Source organism: Syngnathus typhle, linkage group LG6, assembly GCF_033458585.1.
Source record: "Syngnathus typhle isolate RoL2023-S1 ecotype Sweden linkage group LG6, RoL_Styp_1.0, whole genome shotgun sequence".
NCBI lineage: Eukaryota > Metazoa > Chordata > Actinopteri > Syngnathiformes > Syngnathidae > Syngnathus > Syngnathus typhle.
The window spans coordinates 18,749,245-18,769,592 of NC_083743.1; the positions used below are offsets into that span (position 1 = coordinate 18,749,245).

At 49.3% G+C, this 20,348-nt stretch overlaps 1 protein-coding gene across 5 annotated transcripts in view; it reads right to left on the bottom strand.

The window, feature by feature from the left end:
* brip1 (BRCA1 interacting helicase 1) overlaps positions 1-20,348 on the bottom strand; it is a 189,684-nt gene that overhangs the window by 67,665 nt on the left and 101,671 nt on the right. For 4 of the 5 annotated variants that reach the window (XM_061280150.1, XM_061280153.1, XM_061280149.1 and 1 more), the window contains one exon: positions 3,565-3,724. The exons of the other annotated variant lie outside the window; for it this stretch is intronic. In XM_061280150.1, coding sequence (XP_061136134.1) covers positions 3,565-3,724 — 160 coding nt within the window. The remainder of the gene's footprint in view (positions 1-3,564; positions 3,725-20,348) is intronic. 5 annotated transcript variants of the gene reach the window in all.

Sequence of the window (20,348 nt, forward strand, 5' to 3'; positions counted from 1 at the left end):
GTCATTTTCAGTCGCTAGCAAGTCGACCAACGAAACATTAATCAGAAAACGTTGTTTTGCCTAGGTTAACTGCACAGTCCAACTAGTCTTTCGGTTGACTTCCACTTTAAACTGAGTGAGTTGGAAAATGAGTCGTCACCTTATCGTGGTGGAGGGGTTTGTGTGCCCCTATGATCCTAGGAGACATGTTGTCTGAGGCTTCATGCCCCTGGTAGGGTCACCCATGGCAAACGGGTCCTAGGTGAGGGGCCAGACAAAGCAGGGCTCAAAAAGCCCCTTATGATGAAAAAGATTTATGAACACAGATTTCCCTCGCCCGGACGCGGGTCACCGGGGCCCCCCTCTGGAGCCAGGCCTGGAGGTGGGGCTCGAAGGCGAGCGTCTGGTGGCCGGGCCTTTGCCCATGGGGCCCGGCCGGGCACAGCCTGAAAAGGAAATGTGGGTCCCCCTTCCCATGGGCTCACCACCTGTGGGAGGGGCCAAAAGGGTCGGGTGCAGTGCAAGCTGGGCGGCGGCCAAAGGCAGGGACCTTGGCGGTCTGATCCCCGGCTGCAGAAGCTAGCTCTTGGGACATGGAATGTCACCTCTCAGGCTGGGAAGGAGCCCGAGCTGGTGTGCGAGGCAGAAAAGTTCCGACTAGATATAGTCGGACTTGCCTCCACGCACAGTTTGGGTTCCGGTACAAGCCCTCTCGAGAGGGGCTGGACTCTTTTCCACTTTGGAGTTGCCCACGGTGAGATGCGTCGAGCAGCTGTGGGTATACTTATTGCCCCCCAGCTGGGCGCCTGCACATTGGGGTTCACCCCGGTGAACGAGAGGGTAGCCTCCCTCCGCCTTCGGGTGAGGGGACGGGTCCTGACTGTTGTTTGTGTCTATGCACCAAACGGCAGCTCAGAGTACCCACCCTTCTTGGAGTCTCTGGAGGAAGTGCTGGAGAGCGCTCCTTCTGGGGACTCCATCGTTCTACTGGGTGACTTCAATGCTCACTCGGGCAATGACAGTGAGACCTGGAAGGGGGTGATTGGGAGGAACGGGCCCCCCGATCTGAACCCGAGTGGTGTTCTATTATTGGACTTCTGTGCTCAATACAGATTTTCTATAATGAACACCATGTTCAAACATAAGGGTGTCTATGTGTGCACTTGGCACCAGGACACCCTAGGCCGCAGTTCGATGATCGACTTTGTAGTCGTGTCATCGGATTTGCGGCCGCATGTTTTGGACACTCGGGCAAAGAGAGGGGCGGAGCTGTCAACTGATCACCACCTGGTGGTGGGTTGGATCCGATGGTGGGGGAAGATGCCGGTCCGACCTGGCAGACCCAAACGCTTTGTGAGGGTCTGCTGGGAACGTCTGGCGGAATCCCCTGTCAGGAAGAGCTTCAACTCCCACCTCCGGCAGAGCTTTTCCCACGTCCCGGGGGAGGCGGCCGACCGGAGCTGTGGCCGTAAGGTCGTTGGTGCCTGTCGTGGCGGCAATCCCCGAACCCGCTGGTGGACACCGGCGGTAAGGGATGCCGTCAAGCTGAAGAAGGAGTCGTATCGGGCCTTTTGGCCTGCGGGGCTCCGGAGGCAGCTGACAGGTACCGGATGGCCAAGCGGCTTCGGCGGTTGCTGAGGCAAAAACCCGGGCGTGGGAGGAGTTTGGCGAGGCCATGGAGAATGACTTCCGGACGGCTTAGAGGAAATTCTGGTCCACCATCCGGCGTCTCAGGAGGGGGAAGCAGTGCAACGTCAACACTGTTTACAGTGGAGATGGCGTGCTGCTGACCTCGACTCGGGACGTCGTGTGTCGGTGGGGAGAATACTTTGAAGACCTCCTCAACTCCACCTACACGCCTTCCATAGTGGAAGCAGGGCCTGGGGACTCTGAGGCGGACTCTTCAATCTCTGGGGTCGAAGTCACTGGGGTAGTTAAAAAACTCCTCGGTGGCAAGGCCCCGGGGGTGGATGAAATCCGCCCGGATTTCTTAAAGCCTATGGATGTTGTGGGGCTGTCATGGCTGACACGTCTCTACAACATCGCGTGGACATCGGGGACAGTGCCTCTGGATTGGCAGACTGGGGTGGTGGTTCCCCTCTTTAAGAAGGGGGACCGGAGGGTGTGTTCCAATTACAGGAGAATTACACTCCTCAGCCTCCCTGGTAAGTTCTATTCAGGGGTGCTGGAGAGGAGGGTCCGTCGGGAGGTTGAACCTCGGATTCAGGAGGAACAGTGTGGCTTTCGTCTTGGCCGTGGAACAGTGGACCAGCTCTTCACCCTCAGCAGGATCTTCAAGGGTGCATGGGAGTTCGCCCAACCAGTCCACATGTGTTTTGTGGACTTGGAGAAGGCGTTCGACCGTGTCCCTTGGGAGGTTCTGTGGGGGGTGCTTCGGGAGTACGGGGTACCGAGCCAACTGAGGGCGGTTCGGTCCCTGTATCACCGATCCCAGAGTTTGGTCCGCATTTCCGGCAGTAAGTCGGATTCGTTCCCAGTGAGGGTTGGACTCCGTCAAGGCTGTCCTTTGTCACCGATTCTGTTCATAATTTTTATGGACAGAATTTCTAGGCGCAGCCGAGGCGTTGAGGGTGTCCGGTTTGGGGACCTCAGCATCGCGTCTCTGCTTTTTGCAGACGACGTGGGGCTGTTGACTTCTTCAGGCCGTGATCTCGAGCTCTCACTGGAGCGATTCGCAGCCGAGTGTGAAGCGGTCGGGATGAGGGTCAGCACCTCCAAATCCGAGTCCATGGTCCTCGATCGGAAAAGGGTGGAATGCCCTCTCCGGATCGGGGATGAGATCCTGCCCCAAGTGGAGGAGTTTAAGTATCTTGGGGTCTTTTTCACGAGTGAGGGGAGGATGGAGCGTGAGATCGACAGGCGGATCGGTGCAGCGTCGGGAGTAATGCGGACTCTGTACCGGTCCGGCGTGGTGAAGAGAGAGCTGAGCCAAAAGGCAAAGCTCTCAATTTACCGGTCGATTTACGCTCCTACCCTCACCTAAGAGCTATGGGTCGTGACCGAAAGAACGAGTTCCCGGATACAAGCGGCCGAAATGATTTTTCTCCGCAGGATGTCCGGGCTCTCCCTTAGAGATAGGGTGAGAAGTTCGGTCATCCAGGAGAGACTCGGAGTAGAGTCGCTACTCCTCCACGTTGAGAGGAGCCAGATGAGGTGGCTCGGGCATCTCATCAGGATGCTTCCTGGACGCCTCCCTGGGCAGGTGTTCCGGGCATGTCCCACCGGTAGGAGACCTCGGGGACAACCCAGGACGCGCTGGAGAGACTATGTCTCTCAGCTGTCCTGGGAACGCCTTGAGATCCCCCGGGACGAGCTAAATGAAGTGGCTGGGGAGAGGGAAGTCTGGGAGTCCCTCCTGAAGCTGCTGCCCCCGCGACCCGACCCCGGATAAGCGGAAGAAGATGGATGGATGGATGGATGGATTGGAAAATAATTTTATAGAACTGGAGCTTAGAAACCAGACGATGACAATTTGTATCTTGCTGCTTCCAAAAGCTAAGAAGACAGCTCAAATATAAAGCAATGTGAGTTGAAAATCACCTTGAGGGAAAGAAGAAATCTCACCTTTTTTCTCACAGGACTTAATCGCATTGTAATAAGCCTGAAGTAGTTCATCCAAGTCATTCTTGCCACCACCACGAGGCTCTGTTATCACTTCTTTTTGTTTTTCAAGTTTTTCCCAAACACCGGTGATGTTCCACCGATCCCGCATCTTATTGAGCATCTGAACAAATTAGAATATCCTCATATTGAAAAAATAGTCATTTGTCAAATTGACTTATTATATAAGAAGAATCCATTGCAGTGGTGCCTTGAGATGAGTTCAATTCTGTGACCATGCTAGTAACTTAAAACACCTCAAATTACCTTTACCTTTTAAAATAAATGGAATTTTGCCTCCTCCAAGAATCAAAACACTTTGTAATGTATATTTACAACAAGGAAAATAGCACGCACTATACAAAAACACATTGTGATAGTATTATTAAATACATTTATTATTATTTAAAAAAAGTATTTTTAAAAACATTTTCTATTTGGGACTTTTTGGTATTGGTTAGGATAACCAATACTGTTTGGGACTGTTTGTACTGTGTCCTCTCTGCATCCATTGCAGCCTGGTCATCCTGGAAGAGGGACCGTCCCATCTGTGGTCTCTTCTCAAGGTTTCTCATTTCCCCTAGCTGGAGTTTTGAGTTTTTCCTTGCCCTTTTGGGAGTTTAAGATCAGGGGATGTTTGAGAATATTTGCCATTTTCCACATGTCTGAGTGTTGTTAGTCACCAGGGTGTGATTTACCGAAGTCAAATTCCTTGTTTGGCACGCTCAAACTTTTGAAGTTTGAACAGTCAAAAACTATATATGATGAAAAAAAACATATGGATGAATAAACAAACAAAAAAAAGAGCTGTGAGCAGCCTTGCATCCCTGGCAACATTGTGTTACTGGCACGTTGGGATACTGGTACATTGGAATTGGGATTTAAAATTAAAAATGAAGTACATCTGCGGTGAGCACATTCGCCTTACAATTCAAAGGAGCTGATTCTGGATTCATGTTCGACCCATGCCTGTGTGGGTTTTCTCCAGGTAATTGGGATTCCTCTCATATCCTAAAAGCATGAAAGGTAGGCAGATTGACCTAGATAGAATAGACCTAGATAAGGCATGTCCAAAGTCCGGCCCGCAGGCCAAATCTGGCACCCGGTCAGATTTCATACGGCCCGCAGCTTCGGTCTTATAATGTATTATTTATGGCCCGCTTGCACTGTCAAACTGAATAAAGAAAAATCACAACACTTGAAGCTGTAATTCCTCCTATTACCAAAAGGTGGCAGGACCACCCCTCTCCGCTCATTTCTGCCAAGGTGAAAACGAGGAAAGTTGACATTGAAGGCCGTCACTTTCAAGAGGGAATTACAATACCATATTTTTCAGACTAAAAGTCGTTCCGGAATATAGGTCACATTAGCCATAAAATGCACAATAACGTGAAAAAAACATATATAAGTCGCTCCGGAGTATAAGTCGCATTTTGGGGGAAATTTGTTCGACAATCCAACACCAAGAATAGACACGAACGAGCAACAACAGGGTAAACGATAGGTATGCTAACGTGACAAACACAAACGAAGAGCTGAGAACTGGCCTGACGGTAGAGTAGGATCGGGCGTGCGTAAAAGCCATAATAGTTTTTCAAACCTTCTGTGTCATTCCAAATCATTAAATACTTCAAACTCTTCGTCCTCCGTGTCACTTACAAACAAAGCTGCTAACGATGCCGGTAGCACGTGGGGCCCTTCGTCATCTTTGTCATCCCATGATCGAATCTTTGTCTTTTATGTAAACAACCACCGCGCCGCGCTGCTGACGTCACTTGAAATTCAAATTACAGTAATCCCTTGCTACATCGCGGTTTCACTTTTTTTTTTTAATTTTTGAGAATTTTTGAAAAAATTCACATATAAGTCATATGAGTCGCCCTCCCACCCAACCTATGAAAAAAAATGCGACTTATAGCCCGAAAAATATGGTACTTCACTGAAAATCAAGGCAATTGTGTTTGTCTAATTTCTAAAGCGACGGTTGCCTTGTTTAACTATTTCAACCTAAAGAGACACTCTCACACTAAACATGCTAACAGATACGACATGCTAACAGGGAGTGACCGTGGTGATAAAATGAAGCAACTCCAAGCTGAACTGGCATCACAACAGTGATTCATCACCCGCGTCTGAGTCAAAGGTAAATCAAAAGTAAATATTGCTTAATATTAAATATTACGAAGTGGCCATGTTAATACTGCTGATATTATGAACCTGTAGACGTGACACAAACGATTACTTTCTGAAAGATATTGTAAATGACAAGAGCAAAATTCACTTCTTTTAAGTTCTAATAATAACAGACAACTTTGCATTACTTATAACTCCTGTTCAAAATGTTCATGAGGCAAAAATAATTTTAAACTCATGTAAATTTAAGGTATTTCATACAGTTTGTTCAATGTTATCTGACTCTTCAGATATGAATGTAAGGCGGAATTTGTGTTTTTAGAGTTGTTCACATCTGCCTGAGTGGCTTATATTTGGTTACCGTTTCCTACCATGTATAATGCGCAAAATTTAACTAATTTATTGTCCTAAAATCTGTGAGTCTTCTTATCTACCCGGGATCCGGCATCCCCTACTCCATTCCCCCCTCGACTCCCTCAGGTCCACTCGAACTCAAACATCTGCACATCCCCATCGCCCGTCCGCATGTTAACGCATGTTAACGCTTACATCCCCCCGGCGACATCGGAACAATGTCAGGTCCACCAAGACCCCTCCTGGCTGAGCCGGCTTCTTACAGAGAAGGGCCTTATCTGCGAGGATTTCAATGCACACCACACGGCCTGGGATGAATTTGCAAAGGCAGATCCCAGGTGTAATGCCACCAATGGGTCGATGACCATGAGAAAACTCTCCTTAAAGACGGTACACCAACAAGGGCTGCCTGTTACCAACAAGGAGCAGGCCTGAGCACTCCCGACTTTACGATAGCGGAGCCCATTACGGCTGAACACTTGTGCTGGGAACTGATCGACGAAATGGCGTCTGACCACAGGCTTATTTTGATCAGATGGAACCAAACACTCAAAGTTGATCATCAAGAACGACAAATGCGTCCCAACTTTTCGAAGGCGGACTGGAAGAAATTCAGCACCATCCTACTAGACCGGCTACCACTGATCTCCTCTGCTGCTACAGCCCCGGTAAAGCTGCAACTCCTAGTCCAGCATATGAAGGAGGCAGCCGCTCTGGCAATACCAGCTAAAGTTACCTGCCAGAAGGAGCCCCCTTGGCTGACCTCGTCCACGAGAGGAATAGACTGCGCCAAAATCTACATACTAACAACGGGAAAAGAAACGTGTCAAGGAAGAAACTGATGTAGCAAAAAATAATTGCATGTCATGCTCACTAAACCAAGATTGCCGAGTCTAAATCTACGGGACAAACGTGGTTCCTCGCAAAGTCTCTCTCAGGCAACAAAACGCAACACTCTGGTGAGACACTGGTCTATAAGAATAAAGAACATGTCAGCGACCGCACCAAAACCACTGCATTTATCAGAGTATGCCTCGGTCAGCGGACGCAAAAGTGACAAACCAAGGAGAAGAGTGGTGCATAATCTTCGAACGACAACCCGCAGCTTACTTGGTTCACCGCGACAAGTACTCAAGCTCCCGTTCATTGTCAATGAGCTACAGGCTGCGCTAAATCAACTCAAAGCAGCCAAGGCAGCTGGGCCTGATGGCATTGCTCCAGACCACCTGATAAACCTCACGGAAACTCCTCTCCGTGAACTGGACCTCATCGTCAATACCAGTTAGCTAGAGAGCTGGTGCCCGCAAGCTTGGTGCGTGATTACCATCATACCCTTCCTCAAAAAAAGGAAAGCACCACAGGACGTTGGAAACTACAGACCCATCGCTCTCACCTCTACGCTCAGCAAAACGAAGGAGCGGCTCATCATCAACTGTCTTGCATGGTGGCTGGAAGACAAACGGTTCCTCAGTCATTGGCAGGCCGGTTTTTGAAAGGGAAGGAGTACGACGGACCAGGCCCTTCAACTGTCGCAGTTAATCTCCGACGGCAACATTCTTCGACTTCAGCAAAGCGTATGATCAGGTCTGGAGAGCAGGTCTCCTTCAAAAAATGGCAGACATGGGGGTCCCCTTTCGTTTCATCAAATGGACCGCCCCCTGGCTCACTAACCATACAGCCGGAGTCAATATTAACATCACCTCAGGAAGGAGCATAACCTTCAAAGAAGGACTTCCACAAGGCTTGGTCCTGTCGCTCCTCCTATTCATCATCTATATTAATGACCTCCTCGGTAAGTTCAATGAAGCCACTCTTGTCAGCGCCTATGCGGACGATTTGGCTCTTGCTTGCCAAGGGAGGAACAAAGAAGAGGTGGAAAGAAGACTGGAGTCCGAGATAGAAAAAGTCTGGCGGTGGAGTGCTAAAGCATACTTAAAACTTATCACAGCCAAGTGGGAGGCGTCGTTTTTCAGCTTGAACTCAGCTGAGGCCAACTGGAAACCAAATATCTCCATAAACTGCGCCATGCTCAAACATAACCCCGTCCCGACCTTCCTTGGCGTTTCCTTCGACCTACAACTCACGTTTACAGAGCACGCAAAAAAAGTCAGATAAGCAATGTCAAAACGGTCTAACCTCCTCCGCAAGCTCAGTGGCACCTCGTGGGGATGGCAACCAAACGACCTCAGAACGGTGTACCTATATTGCCACCCAAAAAAGCCTTGCAGAATATGCTGCACCGGCATGGGGCCTCAGGCTGGCTGCAACCCACCTCAAGTCCCTTGAAACAGCCCAAATGGAAGTAGCCCGCGCTATAACCCATCATGTCCGGTCAACCCCAACCGAAGCAGTCCTGCACGAGGCTCATCTTACACCCCTCTCACCCTGTCTAAAAGTGCAGTCCCTTCTGAAAGCTGACGCGTGGAACCAGCTGCCCCCTACAGACCCCGATACCACCTTCTTCATAAAAACCTTAAAATGCATCTGCAAAAGAAGTCAGACTGGCGCTCAACAACTCCGCCGTCTTACCGCCCTTAACCTCCACCTTCCCTGTAAATATTCTTCCCAGCCCTTACCACCCTGGCTTTTACCTCCTCCCACTCCAACTGTTTTTACTCAAGTTTTAAAGCAAATGCCAGTCAGCATACAAAGAGCTAGGGCCGAAGAGCTGATCCTGAATGTAGGTAAATCAGATCTTCGCCGTAGGGGGCCAGGGGCCGCAGGCCACCCCGCCAATGGGGGCCACAGTGGGCCGGGGGCCATAGGCCCCCATTGGGAGCTGCAGGGGTCGCAGGCCCCTATTGGGGGCCACAGGGCCCACAGGCCCCCATTGGAGGCCGCAAGGGGCAAGCCTGATCCCGGGGGATCAGGCTAAAAGCTCCCTGGAAACTCCTGGATTTTGGCAGTATAGCAACCACAAAACCATTAATTTCATCACTCAATTTCAACAGATTTGTTAAAAAAACATTCCTGCTTGGTGGGCTACCAAGGTTAATATAATACAGTCAACCCTCGGTTTTCGACCACAATCCGTTCCATAAGAAGGTTCGAGAAGCGAATCGGTCGAATTGCGAATCTACTTTTCCCATCACAAATAATGGAACACTTTTAGTCCGTTCCAAGACTTTTTTAAGCATTGTCTCATTTGCGCATTTTTGTCCGATTGCGCAACTGCAGCGTACCGCCGAAGGCGCAACCATAGCGCGGCGCCGACTGCGCAACTGCACCGCACAGAGCCGTCGCTGAAATTTAGAAAATATTTTTTAACTCCTGATGTACAAAATTTAAGTGGACCTCAGTGCGCAGTGAGCTTAATTTAATCCGATCGCGCAACCGCAGCGCGCCGGGCGCTCACTGTCGCATTGCTTTAAGAGCGTCTTTGTGTTCCGAGTTGTAAGATGATGCTACGCTGCTCTCGAGCCATGGCCATCTGAAGCAGTTCCTGATCCCGTTCGACTTGTCTATTTCCCTGGCACGATCCTCGTCTTTTTTCTCTAAAAAACACAAAAACAATTTTCTCAACGGATCTACACGATTCACGAAAATGATACTCCCGACGGAAAAAAACATGGAAATCCACGGATCCGCGTAAGATTCTCATCCCTGAAGACCCTACCATTCAGAGGCTCCAGGGTGATCTCACACTTCTCCCTCCGTCTCAGCGACTCCAATTACTGTGGATCCCGGGCCACTGTCACCTACGTGGGAACAACCTGGCGGACGCGCAAGCTAAACTAGGGTCGAATGACGGCCAACCTCCTACCCCTCCGATGCAGCCACGAGACGCCACATCATCCAGCGTGAAGATCGCCCTCCCCCTTTCTCCCACCCCTGGCTCTTGCAGACATACACCGCAAAAGTCACTGAGGAAGAACTTGCCCAGCTGAAAGGGGATCGCACGGATTTGATTTGTTTCCATAGTGGACATCATCCCCTGCTCCGTCGATGGCTCCATTTTATGGGGAAATCCGACTCGGATCGCTGCCGCTTGTGCGACGAGGATATGGAATCCGCTTAACACCTGTGACTCCACTGTCCGGCTCTACTAACCGAACGCAACCACCGCTGTCTGAACAAATCCATGGATGAACTTAACACACACTACAAATCCCATGATGCAATGCAATTGTCGCCAACCAACGGCAAGCCGCGGTCTGTTGATGTACAGTATACAATGCTTATATCAAATCAAAGCTAAACCCCAACAATGGCCAACAGAAAACTTTATCCTGAAAACAGAGGCTTTCAAAGCCAGTGGGAGAAGGAGTATACAGTAATCCCTTGCTACATTGTGGTTCGCTTAACACAGCCTCAGTACATCGTGTATTTATTTCCAAATTAAAAAAAAATGATACCAACTTCAAAATAAACCTTCTAAATTGAGGAATTATTGCATGGAAGTTGCCCATACGCCACCAGAAGGCGGGGAGTGTCCACACAATTGCAGTACGTACACTTGTACCTTTTTATAAAAAAAAATATCAAAATAAGAGTTCTAAAAACATAGACAGTATTGTACCTTGTTAGATATTTTTTATAATAAAATAGTTCCAAAAATATATTTATAGTATGTACACTTATACTTAATATTAAAAGAGTTCTAAAAACATATTTACATGACATTACATACATTTTCATGTACAGCACTTGGTTGGGGCTCCTTATGCCTCAATTACTGCATTAATGAGGCGTGGCATTGAGTCGATCAGTCTGTGGCACTACTCAGGTGTTATGAGAGCCCAGGTTGCTCTGATAGTCGCCTTCAGCTCCTCTGCATTGTTGGGTCTAGCGTAGTGCATCATCCTCTTCACAATACCTCATAGATTTTCTATGGGGTCAGGTGAGTTTGCTGGCCAATCAAGGACAGGTATACCATGGTCCTAAAACAGGTACTGGTGGGTTTTGCACTGTGTTGTCCTGTTGGAAAGTGAAATCTGCATTTCCATAAAATTGGTCAGAAGCAGGAAGCATTAAGTGCTCTAAAACTTCCTGGTAGACGGCTGCATTGACCTTGGACCTCAGAAAACAGATTGGGCCAACACCGGCAGATTACATGCCACCCCAAACCATCACTGACGGTGAAAACTTTACACTGGACTTCATGCAACGTGGATTCTGTGCTTCTTCGCTCTTCCTCCAGACTCTGGGACCCTGATTTCCAAAGGAAATGCAAAATTTCCTCTCATCAGAGAACATAACTTTAGACCACTCAGCAGCAGTCCAGTTCTTTTTGCCCTTAGCCCAAGTGAAACGCTTCTTACACTGTCTGTTGTTCAAGAGTGGCTTGATACAAGGAATGTGACAGCTGAAATCCATGTCTTTCATGCGTCTCTTCGTGGTGGTTTTTGAAGCGCTGACTCCAGCTGCAGTCCACGTTTTGTGAATCTCCCCCATATTCTTGAATGTTTTTTTTTTCCCAATTCTCTCCAGGGTGCGTTATCCCAATAGCTTGTACACTTTTTTTCTGCCACATTTCTTCCGTCCCTTCACCTGTCTATTAATGCGCTTGGACATAACTGACTTTTTTAAACTTTATTGTGCATTTTATGGCTGATGCGAGGTATATTCCGGAGTGAATTTTTAACTACAAAGGTTTCATGCAAATACACACTCTTATAAAACAAATTTCATTGTCACAATTGTCTTTATTTTTCAAATGACAAAATAACCAAATATAAGCCACTCAGGCAGATATGAACAACTCTAAAACCACAAATTGGAAACAACAAAAATGAAGACTCGGATAACATTGAACAAACTGTATGAAATACTTTAAATTTACATGAGTTTAAAATCATTTTTTCCTCATGAACATTTTGAACAGCAGTTATAAGTAATGCAAAGTTGTCTATTATTATTAAAACTTAACAGGTGAATTTTGCTCTTGTCATTTACAATATCTTAAAGAAAGTACCATATTGGCCTGAATATAAGACGACCCTGATTATAAGACGACCCCCTCTTTTTCAAGACTCAAGTTTGAAAGAAGACTCTTTGAACACAAAATTTAATTTCTATACAGAAAATAACTACCGTATTGGCCCGAATATAAGACGGTGTTTTTTTGCATTGAAATAAGACTGAAAAAGTGGGGGTCGTCCTACATTTGGGTGCAGATATTATACCCATTCACAATGCTAGATGGCGCCAGATATCTTTAAAGCGAATGGTGAACTTAACTCCCCAGGCCAAAGCGAACCCCTGTCCTCGTACACGCACACACTCTTGTTGAGCTCTTGAAAGCGGCCGCTCTGAGGACAACGGAAAGCTTTTCTCTGATTGTGAGCATTTTTTAGGCGATCTTTTTGAGCTCTCCATGTCCGTACATTACACTCTGTGACACCATATTTCACAGCCGCTTTGCAATTGTTTGAAGACTCTGCCTCATTTATCACCATGATCTTGAAGTTTGCATCATAACAATGTCCTCAGCTGCCGGTTAACCTGGCCGATCTTCGACCCAATTTCTCCAGATTGTCACTACGTTTCTCCATTTTTGTTTTCTCTTCTCTTATTTTCCTCTCTTTTCTTGCTTACCTCTATTTTTTATTTTTCTTCTTCGTGCTACCACTATTTTTATTATTATTCTCAGTGACAGAGGTTCGCTTTGGCCTGGGGAGTTATAAGTTCAGCATTCACTTTAAAGAAATCTGGCGCCATCTAGCGTTATGAATGGGTATAATGTTGAGACCCCGAATGTAAGATGACCCCCACTTTTTTTTTTATATTTGGGCCAATACGGTAATAGTTTGTGTCACGTCTACAGGTTCATAACATCAACAGTATTAACATCGCCACTTCGTAGTATTTAATGTTAAATAATATTTACTTTTGATTTACCTTTGACTCATGCTTTAGTAATATTTACTCTTGACTCACAGCCCCGCGTAAAGAATCACTGTTGTAATGCCAATTCAGTGTCACGTCTCATCCCCGGTTGTTTTATTATGTGCATATTGTCATAGTTTCTGTCCGTCTGCCTGTGTGCTCGCCCCTCCCCTCCTGTGTGCCCATGATCAGTGTGATCATTTTCACCTGCCTCTTATTACCTGTCGTGTATTTAAGTCCTGTCTGCCCCTTACTCCCCGTCGGATCATTGATGTTGTCACGTTTGATGTCTTTTTGGTTTCCGTCGTTATCAAGTCTGTTTCTGTTTGCCATCCCTGTTGGTCAGTCAGTCATGTTATTAGTTTGCTAGGTCCCGTGTTCTCCATGGATCGCCACCTTGCCGTGATGGAAATGAAATGCCGCCCGGACATATTTTTACGTCTCAAAAGTAGGACATGTTTGGGAAAAAGAGGACGTTTTGTCACCCTACTTTAGCGTAAAACTATCTGAAAGCTCAGTGCGTGAATTTCGAGAATCTTGACGTCACAGCCTACACTCGAAATGCAATCTCGGCACTGATAAAAATAGAGCGCGGACTGCGCCGGGTCCGTACTACTGAGTACGTACACGCACCTGTGAGTGTGCAATGAGCTTTCAGGCACGGCTTCCGGGAGTAAATGCGTGGACGGGCGTTTACCCATCTACTTTGTTCTCCATGGATCACCAGCTTGCCGTGGTGGAGAGCCTTGGGTGTTCCGATGAACCTAAGAGCGATGCCGTCTGGAGTCTCGGCTCCTGGTAGGTTCAACCATGGCGGTAAGGTCAAAGGGGAGGTTCCAGACAAAGTGCGATCCAAAGACCTCAAGGGTGGGAGTGGCGGAGGATGACACTGTGAGTCACAACGGCACTGAAGCCGGATGAAGGCTGCAACAGAGGGTGGTCTCCAATCGTCATGGACCCATGCCATTGGATCCCGGCCCCTTTCTGCCAAGGACCGTGTTGTGGCTGCAGGCGCATCAGTCTCCCCACGCTAAAAGACGTCACACGCAGGCGTCCTCCTGAAGGGAACCTATTCCATTTTACATCCTGGACAACAAAGTCCTGTGGCGATCAGGAAGTGGTAACGGGGGCAGGACGGTGAGGTCTGGCAGCCCCTAGCCCTAACCCTAACCTGGCACACAGGCGGTGGGTGTTAGATTCAGTCGTTAAGTTCTTGGACTGAGGCGGAAGAGCTTCTCGGCAGCTGCACCCATGACTGAGCAGCCCTATTTAGGATCCACTCTGCTCACCCCATTTAGGGGAGGGGGTTAGAAAAGGTACCCTAAACATAGCCTGCCTCACAAAATCCTGTCTGGAATACCGCATCCAGAGGGATCACCATCACGCGGTCAGAAATAAAAACATGTACACATTGGAGCCTGGAACGTGCGGACCCTAACGGACAACCAAGCCAGTGATCAACCTGAAAGGCGAACTGCCATCATCTCCAGAGAGCTAAGGAAGTTCCAGATCGACATCGCAGCACTCTCCGAGACCCGACGAAGATGAAAGGCAGCTGAAGGAGGAAAAAGGTGGATATACTTTCTTTTGGAAAGGAAAACCTGAAACTGAGCCAAGAATTCACGGTGTGGGTTTTGCTATCAAGAACCGCCTCATCAACCACCTCCAACTCCCTGTGGGCATTAACGAGCGCCTAATGACCATACGCCTGATGCTTGCCAACAATCAGATGGCCACGGTCATTAGTGCCTATTCACCAAAACTTGATGCACAGGACGAAGTTAAGGAGGCCTTCTACGCTGACCTAGACAAAGTCCTATCGGAAGTCCCCAAGGAGGATAAGCTAATCCTGCTTGGAGACTTCAACGCCATAGTGGGATGAAACCACCACCTATGGAGGGGTACGCTGGGGAGAGAAGGGGTTGGAAACACAAATTCTAATGGCACATTACTACAAACCAAGTGGTCAGAACACAACCTGGTCATCACCAACACACTTTTTCGTCAAAAAAACAAGTTCAAAACATCTTGGATGCATCCTCGCTCCAAACTGTGGCATCTCATCGACTATGTCATTGTCCGCTCTAAAGACCGCCGCAATGTCCTAAACACCAGAGCCATGACCAGTGCAGACGACTGCTGGACCGACCATCGCCTCATTCGCTCCATCAAGTTCATCCGCCTAATGCGGAAAAAACGGATGCAGAAAGGACAGTGCTGGCCAAGAATCAACATCGAACTGTTGAATGACACCGCCTACCAACAACACCTGCAGGAGGCTCTTAGTGCAGCGCTGCCCAACCACTACCCAGAGGATACTGAAACACACTGGAGCACACTTTCGACTACCATAATGAACACCTGCAAAAAAATCCTCAGGCACAAAAAGCGGACACATCAAGACTGGTTTGATGAGAATGACACTGAGATCCAGCAGCTAATTAACAACAAGCGGCAAGCTTTCATCACCTGGCAAAATGACATCCACTGCAAGGTGAAAAGAGTAGCCCGTGCCAAAGCGAAGGCAGCCGTCCAAGCACAGGTTAGGAAACTGAAAAACAATGGTGGACAAAGAAGGCTCTGGAGATCGAGCAGCTTGCTGACTCTGGAGGAGAAGACGACAGCCTCCACGTGGCCTCCTCTGCAAGAAACAAGAAATGGTGCAAGACCAACTTGTGAAACGAATGTCGTCAACCAAACGTCGAGCTCAAGCTGGCAGGCTTAGGACCGGCGGACGGGCAGTCATCCCGACCGTCGAAAACCGAGGACTGTCAGTGCTTCAACTCAATGTCGAGGGCCTAACAACCGCCAAAAACGAAGTCATGCGTCACCTGGCTGACTCCAACGAGGCAGCGGTTCTGCTCCTGCAGGAGACACACTGCACATCTGACAACATCCTTAAGATCCCTGGGTTCCATCTTGTTGGGTCCATCTACAGCAAGCAACACGGTGTGGCAACGTTCGTCAGGACTGAATTAAGCTGGTCAGCCAGATGCCAATCCCCACCAGGCTCTAACATCGAGTGGCTGGTTACAAAAATCCAGGAAACATCAGTCGTCAACGTATACAAACCCCCACCATCGGAGCTGTTCGTGACATCACTCCCATCAATAACTGCACTTGCCATCTATGCAGGTGACTTCAACTGTCAGCACACAGACTGGGGGTACAACCACACAACACCTAATGGAGTGGGGCTGAGTGAATGGGCCTCCAACACTGATGCTCTGCTGCTGTACGACCCCAAGGAGCCTCCAACGTTCTTCTCTGCACGCTGGAACACCTCCACCAACCCGGACCTGGCCTTCCCCATCTGCCACAGTAACGACCCAAAACCGGAGAGACGCATCCTGTATAGGTTTCCCCGATCACATCACCGGCCATCCATCATTAAAGTCCCAGAACTGGTGGAACCGGTACAAGGGAAACCCGTCAAGCGATGGAACTTCCGAAAGGCCAACTGGGAGTCGTATGCTGAGGAGACTGAAAGGTCAGCTGGCCTGCCAGACCCAGACACAGCCGATCTGGGTGCGGCAAAGAAGACCATCCCACGGGGCTATAACAGGAACTACATCCCGGGTTGGGACAAGGAATGCAGCCGCCTTCTGTGTGATCACCAGAGGGCTAGCTCCAGAGAAGAGGTGGACATGACTGCAGCAGCACTGCTCCAGAAGCTGGATATCACCCGTAGGGCCAGATGGACAGAAGTCGTCGAATCAATCGACTTCACCCATTCTAGTCGCAAGGTGTGGCAGACCATCAACCAGCTCACAGGCAGAAATACAACACCCCACAGCTGCCCAGTCACAGCAAATGCCATTGCATCACATCTCCTGAAGAACGGCCGCTTCCCGGATGCTGACAAAGTTTTTGCCCGACTGATATCGTGTGAGGTGTCTGGCCTCTCCGGAGCGGCCAGTGTCGATTCCAACCTCTCGGGAGAATTCACAGCAGAGGAACTCAGTGAGGCCTTGAGCAAGCTCAAGCCAGGCAAATCCCCTGGCCGTGACAACATTCACCCAGAGTTTGTCATCCACCAGAGCACAACAACATCTGGTTGGCTCTGGGCTTTCTTTACATCATGCTACCGGAGATTAAAGCTCCCAAAGACTTGACTCCGTGCCTCTGTCATAGCTCTGCCGAAGCCAAATAAACCTGCAGAAGATCCTAAGTCATACAGACCAATCTCGCTGCTCTGTGTCCCATTTAAGATCTTGGAGAAGATGATCCATAGCCGCATCGAGCCAGTGGTGGACTCACAGCTCCCACGGGAATAAGCTGGTTTCCGTCGTGGAAGATCAACAGCAGACCAGGTAACACTACTCTGTCAGGACATCGAGGACAGATTCCAGGACAGTGAGAAAGCTGGGGTAGTGTACCTGGATCTGACGGCTGCATATGACAAAGTGTGGCACCGGGGACTCCACCTGAAGCTGCTGAGGACAATACCAGACCGGCACATGGTGAAGTTCATCATGGAGACAATTTCCAACCGCAGCTTCATCCTCCAGACCAACAGTGGCCAGTGCAGTAGGCTCAGAAAACTGAGGTACGGGGTACCGCAGGGGTCTGTCGTCTCGCCGATGTTGTTCAATGTTTACATCCACGACCTACCTGATACAGCATCAAGAAAGTTTGGCTACGCAGACGACCTTGCCATCATGCTGAGCCGACTAACGTGGAAGGCGATGGAAGAGGGTCTTAATGAAGACATGGGCACACTGGTAGCATACCTTCGGAGGTGGCGTCTACAGCTCAGCGTCGGAAAGACAGTCGCAGCGGCATACCACATTAGCACCAGAGAAGCCAGGAGGGAACTTGAGGTGTGCGTAGACAACAAATGTCTGGAGGTCCAGCAAGCCCCGAAGTACCTTGGAGTGCCCCTGGATCGGACATTATCCTTCAAACAACACCCGGAGGAAGTCAAGGCCAAGGTGACATCCAGAGCCGCGCTGATCCGCCGCCTCGCTGGAACAACCTGGGGAGCCTCCGCTAAGACGCTGCGAATATCCACCCAAGCCCTGGTCTTCTCTGCAGCAGAATACTGCAGCCCAGTCTGGAGCAGAAGCCCGCGTGCGAGAAAGGTCGACGTGGCTATTAATACCTCCCTCCGGATAATAACTGGATGCTTGAAACCTACTCCTGTGTCCCTCTTGCCGGTCTTCGCGGGAATAGCACCGGCCGGCCTCCAACGAGAGGCTGCCACCCTCGCCCTGGCCAGGAAGGCACAGAAATATGACTGGCACATCTTGCACAACACCACAATAACACCAGCACCTCCAAGCAGACTCAAGTCCCGCCACCCCTACAACAAGGCAGCACAAGAGATGCTCAACTCCACCTCTGAGGACGTCTCCAGACACGCATGGTTGGCAGCAGCTTGGAAGCAGGAGTGGGAGTCGGCCGGACCCTCCCAAGTCCACCGCTACATTTGGGACCCAGGAGATGGCGCCATCGGAGGAGACGACCTACCACGCCGGCAATGGACCACGCTGAACCGCCTACGGACTGGGGTCGGTCGCTTTGGGTCATCAATGAAGACGTGGGGCTTGGCGGACAGTGCGGCATGCGAGTGTGGTGACCCTGAGCAGACCGCCGACCATATAATCAACATCTGCCCCTTATATGGACCACCCTTGGAAGCCAGCCTCTTCGACCTAGGACCAGAGATGCGGGCATGGCTACGTGACACCGAGTTGGACATCTGATGTCACACAAAAGAAGAAGAAGAAGAAGCTGACTCTGGAGACACGAGAGGCTGCTTTGATGCCACAAGAGCGGTGTATGGTCCCAGCCACCGCTCCCTAACCCCCCTTTGCTCTAAGGATGGCCTGCTGCTGAAGGACAAGGAGGCAATTGCGAACAGGTGGAAAGAACACTACGAGGACCTCTTAAACAGGGACACTATACCCGAGATGGAGGCTCTTGAACAACTACCACAACAGCCCACAGTTGAAAGCATGGGAGAGCCACCCAGCCTGAACGAGCTGCAGGATGCCATTGGGAAGATGAGGAACAACAAGGCTGCTGAGCCCGATGGAATTCCAACAGAGGTCTTGAAGAAAGGCGAACCCGACCTTCTCAAGCACATCCATACCCTGCTTCTTAAGATCTGGGAAGAAGAGGAAATCCCTGCGCAGCTCAGAGATGCCTTAATTGTCTCCGTATTCAAGAAAGGAGACAAGGCAGACTGCGGGAATTACCGTGGCATTTCTCTCCTCTCCATCATAGGGAAAGCCCTCGCTCGGGTTCTGGCCAACAGACTCACCCCCCTGTCAGAAATCATCCTTCCTGAGTCTCAGAGTGGATTTCGCCCAAGCAGAGGCACCACAGACTTAGTTTTCATTGCTCGACAACTGCAAGAAAAATGCCGGGAACAAAATCAACCACTATACAGGGCCTTTATAGACCTCACCAAAGCCTTCGATTCAGTTAACCGTCAGGCCCTTTGGCTGGTTCTATCCGAGATTGGCTGCCCAGACAAATAAATCAGACTACTGAGACTACTGCATGATAACATGTCAGCCACAGTACTCAGCGGCAGTGGAGACGAGACGGAACCCTTCAGGGTTGACACAGGTGTCAAACAGGGATGCGTCATCGCTCCAACACTATTTTCCATCTTTATTGCTGCTATCCTCCGCCATACAAGCAAGAATCTGCCCCACGGAGTCAAAATCATGTACAGAACTGACCGTCAACTTCTCAACATCAACCGACTCAGGGCTGAAGGTCAAACCACCACCATATCCATGATGGAGCTGCAGTATGCGGAGGACAATGCCCTTGTAGCCCTGTCGGAAGAATACCTACAGAGTATTCTGTCTGCCTTCGCGAAGGCATACAAACAGCTTGGTCTAGCCATTAATATAAAAAAAAACAAATCCTCCACCAACCACTACCAAACTGCAGTTTGCTTGTCCGCCCCCAAACATCTTTATTGATAACATCCGACTGGAAAAGGTTGACCACTTCTCCTATCTCGGCAGCCTCCTGTCATCTAAAGCCACCATTGATGATGAAATTGTCTATCGCCTCAGCTGTGCCAGTAGGGCTTTCTCAAGGCTACGGAAGCGAGTCTTCGAGAATCATGACCTCCAAGCAAAGACCAAAATCGTGGTTGACAAAGCTGTGGTCCTCCCCACCATTCTGTATGGGTCAGAAGCCTGGACCACATAGAGCAAGCACTTAAGGGCACTGGAGACCTACCATCAGAGATGCCTCCGGAAAATCCTCAGGATCAGCTGGAAGGACCAGCGCCCTGGAGGAGGCTTGCTTGCCCACCATCACTGCCACCATTGCCCAAAACCAACTGAGATGGATTGGCCATGTAATCCGCATGCCTGACTCTCGCCTCCCAAGACAAGTTCTTTATTTCCAGCTCGCTGAAGGAAAGCGGGCCCCGGGAAGTCAGAAGAAGAGGTCCAAGGACA